At 36.7% G+C, this 12356-nt stretch overlaps 1 protein-coding gene across 1 annotated transcript; it reads right to left on the bottom strand.

Annotated features, from left to right (window-relative positions):
• Positions 1-6838: 6838 nt before the first annotated feature.
• On the bottom strand, positions 6839-8406 carry LOC124632596 (serine protease inhibitor dipetalogastin-like). The gene is made up of 3 exons (XM_047167490.1): positions 8403-8406; positions 8192-8245; positions 6839-8040 (listed from the first exon to the last, which is right to left on the bottom strand). Exons 1-3 carry the CDS (start codon positions 8404-8406, stop codon positions 6839-6841), a joined length of 1260 nt encoding a protein of 419 aa, XP_047023446.1.
• Positions 8407-12356: the final 3950 nt, after the last annotated feature.

Raw genomic sequence — 12356 nt, 5'->3', positions numbered from 1 at the left:
AAAGTCTGGGTACTAAAGTCAGCTTTTGTGTTTTACCACAGATTACAATAATAGTTACTACGTATATACAGGGTGTGTCGTTCATAGTCATATTAAATCCTATCACATATACTTTATGATATTGTATGGCGAATTGTAAAAAAAATAACCTAATCCATTCGGTGGTTTAACCACAGGAGTCATTTTTCGTTTTTATAATTTACAACATCATGTGTTAAGCAGAGATAAAGTTAGGAGTATCGAATGTTTTGATTCGTTGACAGCTGTCAGTTTTCAAGGGAGAATTTCAGTTGTTTGTTGTAATGACTGGCATTTATATGGTGTTCTTATTTTCGCACATTTTTATTCTATTTACTTTGTTTGAAAAAATCACTTTTTTATTTTTACGTATTTTTCTTTTTTCCTTGTGTTAATCGACATATATTAACCAGTATATTATCACATTCCATTTAATGTGATTGTGAACGACACACCCGATATAGGTTTTACAAACATAAAAAGTATTGTTTATGTCGTCTATACTGTGCATGTCGCGTACCTAGTTCAATCAAGTGCATTACTTAATAAAATATTCGGACAGTTGAGAACGTCCTCCTTTTTGAGAATCGGTTAAAAATAATACCATAACCAAATTAAATGTTTTCATCTACTACAGGTTGAACAAGCTATTTCACCACCAACGAACATACATAAATTAATTTTTTCTTCCCGTGTTTCATTCATCTAGTTTTTCAGTATTGAAGAAATGCTAGTTTCCACAACAGTAGAATTCCCACATAGTTGCAGATTGCATGTGAAGCTCAAAGAACGGGTTCAGGCAAATGAATCAACAATTCACTTAAGAGTCCGCATTCCTTATTAATTAGATACATAGTTCGTACTTCGGTTGCTGTAACTTTGTTACAAGTTTTTCGTTACGGTGACCATGGGTTGTGTCATTAGGTGGACAGATTTTATTTCGTATGAATAGTAAATTTTTATGTTCATGAGGACAATGTGTGTGTTTAAAAAAAAGACTTTGATAAATTGACATTAATGTCACATAATTGACATCGTTAACGATGAATATAATAAAAAATATGTTGAGTATTAATCAGTGCCACGGTACTGAAATCAAAATATTTGCATTACCTACTGAGTGTTCAAAAATATTTATTCAGCATTAAAATTGAAAATTACGCAGAGTGCATTATGTGCATATGAAAATATTAAAGCTTACAATAGCATTCAGAAAGCAATGCGATCAAATGTGTTGGTTTTATAAATAAACAATTGACAGATGATTTATAGTATTTGCCTATATTATTCGCAAACCATAAGTGGAAAAGTACTCAGATGCATTGAAACTTCGCCTTTATTTAATGCATTGAAAAGGTATTCATGCTAAGAATTTAATCTGTATTATTTATTGCCCACTATAAACTCGATACCAGGAATAGGTACTCAAAATAGCAAAATATGTATAGTTACTGTGAAATGCTTAATTTTTTTTTTCAATAAACCAAATCTTCATTGAATTGGCTGTTTATAAGACAAATTCACTACGTATTTACTTGGTAGTCGAATATTGTTATTTATTTATTTTTTTACCCTGTACAAAAATATCCCGAAAAAGCTTGGTCACGTTATCCACATAGCGGCACGCTCCCGTCGGGCAAAAGTTGGGATGTTTTAAAAGGCTGCGAGTTAACAATTTAGTTCGCTGCGGCAGATGAGCCCCGCGTCCGGACCGCACCCGGTGCTATCCAGTTCTATCCGGTGCAGTCTGCACTATCTTACCAAAGGATCAGCAGAGATGTAGGGTTTTTTCGTTTTTACTTGTAGGTGTTTCTAACTTAGATATTTAAAACGATCAAAGAAAAATACATCGATAAGTACATATTTACTTTATTCATGTAGAATAGAATTAGATATAAGTTTGAGATATACCGGTATAAAAATTCAGGTTGAAATGTTGAAATGAAGAGTATGAAAATTTAATTTAATAGCAACTTAATATGGCTGGAACACATCGTTATTTAATCGGGATTTTAATATCTTATCTACCTACACGTTGTTCTGCGATTAGAGATAGAATTCAGACATAAGCTATGTCTAATTTCAATCCCTAATCGAAATAACAACCGATGGTTCGGTTATTGTGAACTGCAGTTAACCCGAATAACGCTAACAAAATATAATCACCACTATTGATATAGCTGACATCATCATCCGAGCCTTTTTCCCAACTATGTTGGGGTCGGCTTCCAGTGTTTTACAAGGAGCGACTGCCTATCCGACCTCCTCAACCCAGTTACCCGGGCAACCCTTTGGTTAAACTGGTGTCGGACTTACTGGCTTCTGACTACCCGTAACGACTGCCAAGGATGTTCAATGACAGCCGGGACCTACAGTTTAACGTGCCATCCGAAACACAGTCATTGGTGTCTAAGATATACTTAGAAAGTACATACTAAATTAGAAAAGTTGCATTGGTATTTGCCTGATCTGGAATCGAACCCATGCCCTCATAAGTGTGAGGGTGGTTCTTTACCCACTAGGCCACCACGACTTATTAATTGAGATGACATTTCTTGCAAAATTACATGATTGTTTTAATAAACAAGACAGTCATGTAACATTTTATAGAAGTGTTATTATTATGTAATATTTAGCAGAGCCGGCGCCAGATGATATAGTTGTCCGGGGGCGTCCGGGAGCGTCCGGGACAAATCCCCCGCGACCCGGCCGTGCACAATGCAGTCCGGTAGTATCGGGATAAACAGCGAGACAAATACGATCAACACTTCGAATGTGCCAAGCACGTAGGTAAAATGTAAACCATTTTTACCCGACTGCTAAGAAGTGCTTTATTTATGTTGTATTAGCGATTATTTCTAAATGACGTTACTTGTTTATGTGTACTGATAGAAATGTGTCATTAAGTTTTATTTTATCTTAAAGAAGACATTGAATTTCAATTTTTTACAACCTATGAATATTTAGAGGAAAAACAATAAACAACGAGAATTGAGCGCATTTTCAATCATAAATGTATTGACTAATTTCCAGAGGTTAATATTATTTGTTATATATTATTATTGACGACCTCGATGGCGCAATGGTCACCATGCCGGACTGCCGAACCTGAGTTCCCGGGTGCGATTCCCGGTTCGGTCGACATGTGTGTGATGAGCATGTTTGTTGGCCGTAGTCTGGGTGTTACAAAATGTATTTATCAACATGTATATATGTAGCTATATGTAGTTTATCAGTTGTGTTAGCACCCATAACACAAGTTAATTAATAACTTACCATGGGGCTAACCGACCGTGTGGGAAAATGTGTCCAGACATTATTAAAAAAAATTTACTCACTATTTTATAAATTGACAGTTTTACTGTAAATAAATTGTACTATGACTCTAGAATTGAGCTTTTCCGCGGATTTTTTCCACGGCTTTCACTGAGTCGCCGCGGCGGCCATTGTTTTATTTTCCACAAAAGTTTTGTATCATAAATGATGAATAGTTGAGAAATATTTTTATTTTGCATTTACTTATTAATTTGCAAAGTTACATTGCTGATTAAAATTACCCGTATTTGCTTTCTGAAAATGTATTTCTTTATGTGCTTTTTGTCGTCGTACATACTTAAGTATATCTACGTACATTTATTCAACATCTCAATAGGGATCGATTCATAGACTATTATTCTACTATACAGGCCTTAGAGACAAAGCATTAACTTAAGTGGCGTATCTCTATACATGTAAGTGTCGCCCGGCTATCGTGCGATCCATGGAGAACAAAATGACCAGCGGAGGTGCTATAGTGGAAAATCGCCTAAGAAAGTAGCGCGCCAAAATGGGAGGTCGTTCGAGGATAAAGAACGTTACTGTTTTCGCCGTTACACGCCTTTTTTGGACCCGACTTTTTTTTGTAATACCAAAAATCTTTGACACATGTCTCAAAGCACCCGAACACTTCGTTAATTCCCTCGTAATCGTTTAGGTCATGCCCATAGTACGAATTTGACCTAGAAGAAGGCGCCTGACCTACCTGCATTATAGCATCTCCGCTCATCTTTCTTTATTTCGTGGTGCGATCTTAACCTATGTGCATGACCCCGGCTAGTTAGTGACGGCGAGTGTACCTCAACTCGAGCACCTCTGTGCCTACCTGTACTAGACTGTGCTCGAGTGTACTGACACTGACGCTATTTATGTACCATGTGTTGAAACGCTTTTGGGTATAAGTGTACCTACTTAGTAAGTGGTGGACAATATGAGACACTATGATTTTTCGTTGATAATAAAAAGAACTTATAGTTTTGATTGTTAAGAAAACATTTGAAGGTTGTATAGGTAACAAATGCGGGTTATTTAGTAGCTACAGCTGTTTTACACAAATGTAGAAAATTAAGGAATTTTATAAAAGGATGCGTCATGTATGGAACATTAGCTGTATACCTTGATAAATAATACAGCATTAAATATGGCCAACTGTTCTACTGTTCAATTTGTATTGTATTACACTTACCTATATTTTCTTAGTCCATTGCAATATTCGTATAGCATTATGTACGCCATAATACATTATACACAGAGAACTTTATTGCTATTGCTTACATGGCTTTAACTTAACGTAGCTTGTATTATATGTTCTCCTAAATTTCTCTTACTACACTCTAAGGAAATGTTAAACATGACACAATAAAATTGTACTTATTTTGAAAAAATAAGAATATTATCTTGTATATTATGTAGAATTAACCAACCAACAGTAAAACAAGATAAAATTATAGAAGAATACTTTCTATTAATTTTATCTGGCAACAAAATCTTTGTCAGAGTAGCAGATTTTAAATTGTGCGCCTCAAGCGTTATTCTGTTCACGATTATTTTTCTTGTTATATCAATTTTCGTTTTATTCTCGTGGTTCCAAATAACAGTTAGAATAAAAAGATACACATAAGAACAGATATACACAGCCTCCGGAGAGGACAGCTACGGAATACTTACAGAAAGCTGCGTAATGGACTTGGCTTGTCCTGACAGAAAAAAATGGGAACAAATATAATGACCACCATAAAATGCTTTGATACCCTTAGTTTTGTAACCAGAAATATCTACTGAACACCAGAAAAATAAAGTCTAAAAATGTAATAGTACCAGCTATTTTAGTCACGACTTCACTTTAAATTGTATTCGACCACCAAAGGACCATGGGCAAAAATGTATGAAGCTTGGGCTCACCCACCAACAGAGATGAGACCACTTTGAATACTTGTAAAGCACTAAATATAAAGATTTAAACTCATTTTTGCGAAGAATCCATGGGGTTATTTTGCTATAAATATTTTTCTCCGACCATAAATAAACTAATATTCTGCAAAAAGTAGTGCTGTTATGGCAGTGTAGGTTTTGTTATTGAACACCTTTAACTAGTTTAAATTCCAGGTTTAATGTATACATAAAAATAAAACAGCTGCTAACAGTTAAAATTATTTTTGTTAACATTTCAATCAATATCAATAATAATGTCGTCTAAATATCCTGCCGGTGGATTAAATTGTGAGTGCCTGCCTAACCCTAGATACCATATTATTGAAATGATATGAGCACAACTTCCTACTGACCGTCTACCTGTTAGACACGAGCAGTAATACTGAGGGATGGCATCTCGACCCATTTCGTTTCTGTTAACCAGAATGTATACCTACGTAATATGTAAACCTATTTAGGTGCATATCTTTTTTTGCCATGGAATTGAAGGTAGTGCCCAAAGTAACAATTTTAGTACAAACAAAAACCTTCACAACGGCATATGCTATAACTCTGTTGGACAATGAGCCCAATTTAACTCATGGTCCTTTAGTAAATGATCACCAACTCTTGACGACCAAATTAATGTATTATTTTTGCCTAAATAAGTCACTGTGATTGCCATAAAATGTAGGCTTATTACCAAATAAAGTATTATGATGCCATATTAAGTTATGTGTCCGGCTTGCAATGCATGCGTGAGTGTCAGTATGACGAGTGACAGGGGGAAATGGAAGAAAATGACATATTGCACCGACCCCAAGTAAAATTGGGAACAGGGCAGGAGAAAGAAGTAGAAGAATGTGTTTCTCAATACACTCCCTCGAAAACACACTCTTATCGCACTGTTTAGTTAGAGGCATGCAATAGACAATTTTCCACCCTAGTGCAGGAAAAGGGTCCCCATAATCTTATTACATTTATTGTATCAGGCCGAACTTATTTTTTTGGAGTCAGTTTACTTAAACAGGATAGCAAGATGTAAAAACTTTGATTATCATTTTATATTAAAACGCTAGTATAATTTTGATGATCATTTACTACTTTTGGGATAACAATGATTTATTTGGACTCATTTTGCTTAAATAGGATAGCAGAATTTAAAAACTTTGGTTATAATCTTACATTAAAATCTGGTTTAATTTTGGTGATCATTTACTATTTTTGGCTTACGCATGATTTATTTTGGAGTAATTTCACTTAAATAGGATAGAAAAGTGTTAAAACTTTGGTTATAGTTTTACATTAAAATGCGAGTTTCATTTTGGTGATCATTTACTATTTTTGTCTGCTATTTGTTACTATATCTGGTGATCAGTTAAACATAAGCCGAAAAAAATTGATGACATTTATTTTTTAATTCTAACTTGGACAGGACTTACTAGAACGTTTTATTGACGGAATTCTTGGGTCCAAATAATAATAGGTCAATTTGAATTTCGATATTATTTTATTACATAAGCCAACAACATAGTGATGCCAGAAATACCAAAAAGAACATAGATTGACTAAGTTGTTGGTCTTGGAGGTGCACTTAGCACGGGCCCTCGTACAGCACGTAGAGGCGGTTGCCGATGTCGCTGTTGCAGCCTCGGTTGCAGTTGAGCCAGCAGCGGTTCCAGTAGCTGCGGCCGTCGCTGCCGCAGACCGGCGCGTATCGCCGCGGGCAGTACGAGCAGTCGCAGATGCAACGCCCGCGGTACGCCACCGAGATGCGCGGCATGCCCAGGTCAGTGCGCCTCTTGTTCTCGCACCTCAGCTGGCATCTATTGCCGTAAGTCCTCTCGTCGGTACCACACACAGGATCGTACTCTAGCGTACAAATGCATGGACACACTCCGCGGCTCTCAATCGTTAGAGCTGGCAGGTTTTGTTGTCGACGTCTCCTGTTCTCGCAGTCCAGGGCACAGGTGTTGGCGAAAGTGACGTCGTTGCTGGCGCAAACCGGAGAGTATACTTTAGGACAGCGACAGTTGATACATTTTCCTCTGTATTGAACAGTCAGAGGACGCTTGCCGAGCTGGTGGCGCTTTCTGTTCTGGCACTGGAGTTCGCATTGATTATTGTATGTATTGCCGTCGCTTGCACAAAGCGGGTCTACATTCAACGGGCATGAGCAATTTTCTACGGCGCATTCTCCTCGCCTCTTCACTCTAATAGCAGGTCTGCCGTTGGCTTGGTTAATTCGACTAACGCATTGAAGTTCGCAGACGTTTTTGTAGGTTCTTCCGTCTGTGCCGCAGACTGGGATGATGACGTCGGGACAGATGCAGACTGGGATCCTGCAGGCTCCGGGGTGAACAACTTTTATCGGGGGAAGACCAATGATCTCACGTCGTTTGTTCTCACAGTTGAGTAGGCATGGGTTGCCGTAGGTGTGTCCGTCGGAGCCGCACAGTGGGTACCCGCCGGGAGGACATCTGCATGGTGTGTGCGGGCATTCTCCGATGCTCTTGACTCGGATGGGAGGGCGTTTGTTCTCAACGTTGTGGTCGCTCACACAGCGGAGGATGCATTCATTCGAGTAGGTGATGCCATCGGTGCCGCATACGGGCCGGTAGACTTGTTCACAATTGCATGGGATGTGGGCAGAAGACGTTGTGGTGGCGACGGCGACGGCACTGGATGATGCAGAGGAACCGTCTCCGGATGATGAAGCTGAAGATGCAGCGGATGCAGATGCTGAGTCAGACCTCACCGGGTAGGGTTTTAGGCTTAAAGCCAGAATCAATAAAACTGGAATAAAATGATCTTTGTGAGTATATGGCAAGAATCGTTAAGTCCTATTAGTTCATCTATTAACTGGTACAGTGTTATTATTAACTAATATAAAAAGGATTTTAATCAATTATTTATTTTAATAAGAGACAAATTAAAAATACTGGACCTGCTAAAGTCTTCATATCGCCATGCAAATGCACTAGACACTGCAGGACCAGCCCTTTGCATGCATTTTATACTTCAATAATATTTGCTAAGTTATTGTTTTAGACAACAATATGTGAAGCGATTCATGATTTATTGCTTCGACTACAATGCGGCCCTGATTGCCAGAAGTGTAAGAAAAGTAGACTGGTAATATAAGGCTGTGTTCTCACCCATGACTACATAATATCAGATAGTCTTACAGTTGATAGCATAGATAGCGTTGTTGTCTATTTAAAAGGAAGTATTCACATTTTGAATTGCACGACCACAATTTTGTGGTGGAGGTTGTCAAAATGCAAATTAGTGTAGACGATACCTTACGCAGTCAATAATAATATGTATTTATTTTTGTAGTAGAATGTGAGTTATTTTATATATGTGGATATTTGTTTCTGAGCCAGATTTAATAACTTAAGCCTTTGTCATCGAGCTTTCTATTCAAAATATTTGTTATAGGTATGAGCTGGTTTTGCTATATTTGTTACATTAATAACATACTGTAAACGAATATTTCATGATCGGCCATATCAATTATTTAGTTTGCACAGTTGTTTGGGCACAATGCACTAATGATTCATACTTATAATAGGTAAAATATGCATTCATGGTGGAATTTATTTTTGCACAGGTTAGTAATTTGTTATTCAATATGTTTATTGTGTTTTTACTAGATTTTGGCGCAATTTTATGTTTTGTGTTTTTGAATTCTGAAACGAACGTTGTTATGTACTGGACTGAATAGTATTGGTGATGCTACGATAGTTCTACTAGACTTAACAATTGGAGTCCAAATGATAACAAAGAGAAACTCAGACAGATTTTTATAGTTTAAAAAAAGACTCGTTTTTTCCGTCGCTCATTCAAAGGCGACAAAAAAATATACCAAACCACAAAAAAAAATCAATGTTCTAACCCACCACTGAAAAGATTCCTGTACCACAGTTTAAGGTGACCCGCGAAACTAGCCAACAGTTCACATTCGAGTCACGTGCTCTCCAATAGCAAGGTAGAAGATTGAATAAAGATGGCGCCACTTCGCCTTCATCAAATCATCTAAGGTTTGAAACGAATAAAAACTGATTTCGTTATCGCCCCTTAATATTGTGCGTATGTGTCCCAAGGGAGGCGGGGTATGGGAAGTGGTTTTGATTTTGCTTTCTTGTTTATTGTTTAGATAGAGATACATAATACTTATTTGAAGTACCGTATATGTAGTACATAGTAAGAGATAGTGAGAAACTAATGAAACTATAACAATATATTTGAAACTGCACGGGTCGTAGAAGAGAAGTAAATTGTTTGGAAAAAAACTTGACTTGCTCTCAAATAGTTTTCAAATATCTTTGCCGCTCTTAATAGGATAGGTATTTGGTGCTTCACTCATGCAAAATCACTATAGTAGGGGAGGCAAGGGTGCTAAACCGGGAGTGACTCGAGCGTCAATGAGACCTATTAGATTGCGAAGCTTAGATGATAAGAAGAAAAAATTGTCCTGACATACACACACTTTCATCGGTGGGTGGAGCGGCTAGAAACTTTCAAAAATGTAAAAAAAAACAGTTGCATGGACATACTCGAGCGCGTCAGATATTAATAGCATGCACATCGTACGTCATTTTGAAAACATACGTATATTAATCTGACTGTTTCCATGGTGGGGGTGGTCGTAGGTAAGGGTTAAAAATGGGAAAAAAAATAACTTTATCGAGCGCGACAGATTTTCAAAAGGGGTGTTAAGTGAACCAAAACGAAGTCTCTTATGCAATAATCTGACGATTTAGACGTGACCTAAACTCGTGGCCATTATTTGAAATTGCAAAAAAAAATCGCCATTTTGAAATACTCGAGCGCGTCAGATTAAGATATATATGGTTCATTTATGTACCCTTAACGTAATCATCTTATAATCTGACGATTATCTGGAGAGACTCGCTTAATCTGACAATGAAAAGTTTTTAAAACTAATAATAGTCAATACTGTAACCTAATTTTCTTTGAAAAATTAACACCAATGTCGTTGTTTTTTAATTTTGTTATAATCATTATCTAAGTCGTGGTGGCCTAGTGGGTAAAGAACCAACCTACTCTCAAGTATGTGAATTCGATTCCAGGTCAGGCAAGTACCAATGCAACTTTTCTAAGTTTGTATTTACTGTCTAAGTTTATCTTGGACACCAATGTCTGCACAGCAAGTACTTAGTACTTACAAGACATACACGTTGTAGCACTTTGGTATTCCTTTAAAACTTGAGATATCAATAGATTATTTAGTTTTAACTTTTACACACTTTTTGATCTATATCCCAGAATGGACAAACATTTCAACAAAGCTGTCATAATAAAGGTGGTTCTAGATAAAAAGGCCTATCCAATGATATGTATGAAATTGCTATTGGCGGAGTGTACCAATCTGCTCATACATTACATACATTTCTATAATAATTACATTGAATTATAATGACATTGATAAATATACATGTGACATAAACAATACAATTGAATCTATAAAAACAATGGCTTGACGGAAATAATCTACGTGTAAATCTTACAAAAACTAATTTTATTCAATTTATTACATATAGATAAAAAAATATGGCTCATCATCATCTGCCTAGCCTTTTTTCCAACTATGTTGGGGTCGGCTTCCAGTCTAACCGGATGACTAGGCCACCACGACTGTATAAAAAGAAGACTATAAAGAGTAATTATAGAGGACATAAATTACAAGAAGTATACGAAATGGCATTTCTCAGTATCACGATAGACAAACAATACAACTGGAAGGCACACGTATTTAACGAAAGTATCCAATAAAATGAATCGTCTTCGTTAAAAACAGTATATCTGCATACTATGTATGACTTCCTGAGATTAGCGAGTTCAAACAAAAAAACTCTTCAGCTTTATAATATTAGTGTAGATTATTTAAGACCCAAAATGTACCAACAGTTATTGCAAATGAATTGAATTGAAAAAAGAGAGAGAGGAATAGAAACATGGGAGGAGAATACCGGCATCACGTAGCTGCACGCTTTAAACTTTATCGATTAATTTTCCTTACTTCGGCTTACGGGAATCGTCAGATTATATATTTTTCGTGAACGTTGAATTATTCCCTTCAAAATAAAAAAAAATTAGCCGCGCTCGAGAAAGTCAAGATGACGTTTTTTTTTTACAAGTTTGTAACCTTCCTACTTCTTATCGTCAATCGCAAATTGTCAGATTAGTGGAATATACACTTTTTAGCATATAACTAACTTACCCTATCTTAATCTGACGCGCTGGAGAATGTCAGATGATATTTTTTTTTTACTAATCTGATCCTTTATTCTAGACACGCGGCTACATATACAGGGCTTATACTTGGTGGAGGTGTTAAATGGGGTAATAGGTACCTCCCTATATACTAATCTGCCGCGCTTGAGTAAATCCCAAAATCCCTTCTAGGCCTCCCCTACTACTAAGTAGCAGCGAGTCAGGCAACTATTTTTTATCTCAACAACGTCTTTCATGTTCTCATCAAAATTACTGTGTGAAAATATTAGAAGTAAAAACAACTTCAAACACACTCAGTAATCCTGACATACCATTTATTCATGTTACCTCTACAAGAAGCCAAAATACGTTTAAATTCTTAAATCCCTTAATCAGTTGGGAACATTACACACAAACCTAATTGCCTACCCACGGAACTCAGGCACACGTTATCTTAACCCGTAAGAGCCTGCGTCGGTTTTTTGGGGGGTTAATGAGCCCCCCTAACCACCCCGCCTAATTAATTTACTCCAAAGCCTTTATACGGAGCTCCACTTCTTAGTACAACCAAAAAATGAGCCATTTCTCTTTTTAAAGTAGGTACGTACCAGAATTTTCTTTAAATTTTATTGTTCTTCTTAATTGGGGCTTTATGAAATTGATGAAAAAGGGTTGCTGGAATATTTCTTTTGGTTATTTTTTTTGTTTTTGGAGGTATACCTAGGCTTGGAATTGTATGAGTTTTAGGTAACGATAGAGCTACGGGAATGACGTTAAGTTTTTGACGTTAATAACTGTAAGTCAATTAAGCCTTCACAAATAGGTACATTTTTTTTTCTATGTCTCTTTTTAATTTCTTCAATATTTCA

Source organism: Helicoverpa zea, chromosome 8 (genome assembly GCF_022581195.2).
Source record: "Helicoverpa zea isolate HzStark_Cry1AcR chromosome 8, ilHelZeax1.1, whole genome shotgun sequence".
In the NCBI taxonomy this organism is placed as follows: domain Eukaryota; kingdom Metazoa; phylum Arthropoda; class Insecta; order Lepidoptera; family Noctuidae; genus Helicoverpa; species Helicoverpa zea.
This window is presented reverse-complemented; position numbering and strand designations above follow the sequence as displayed.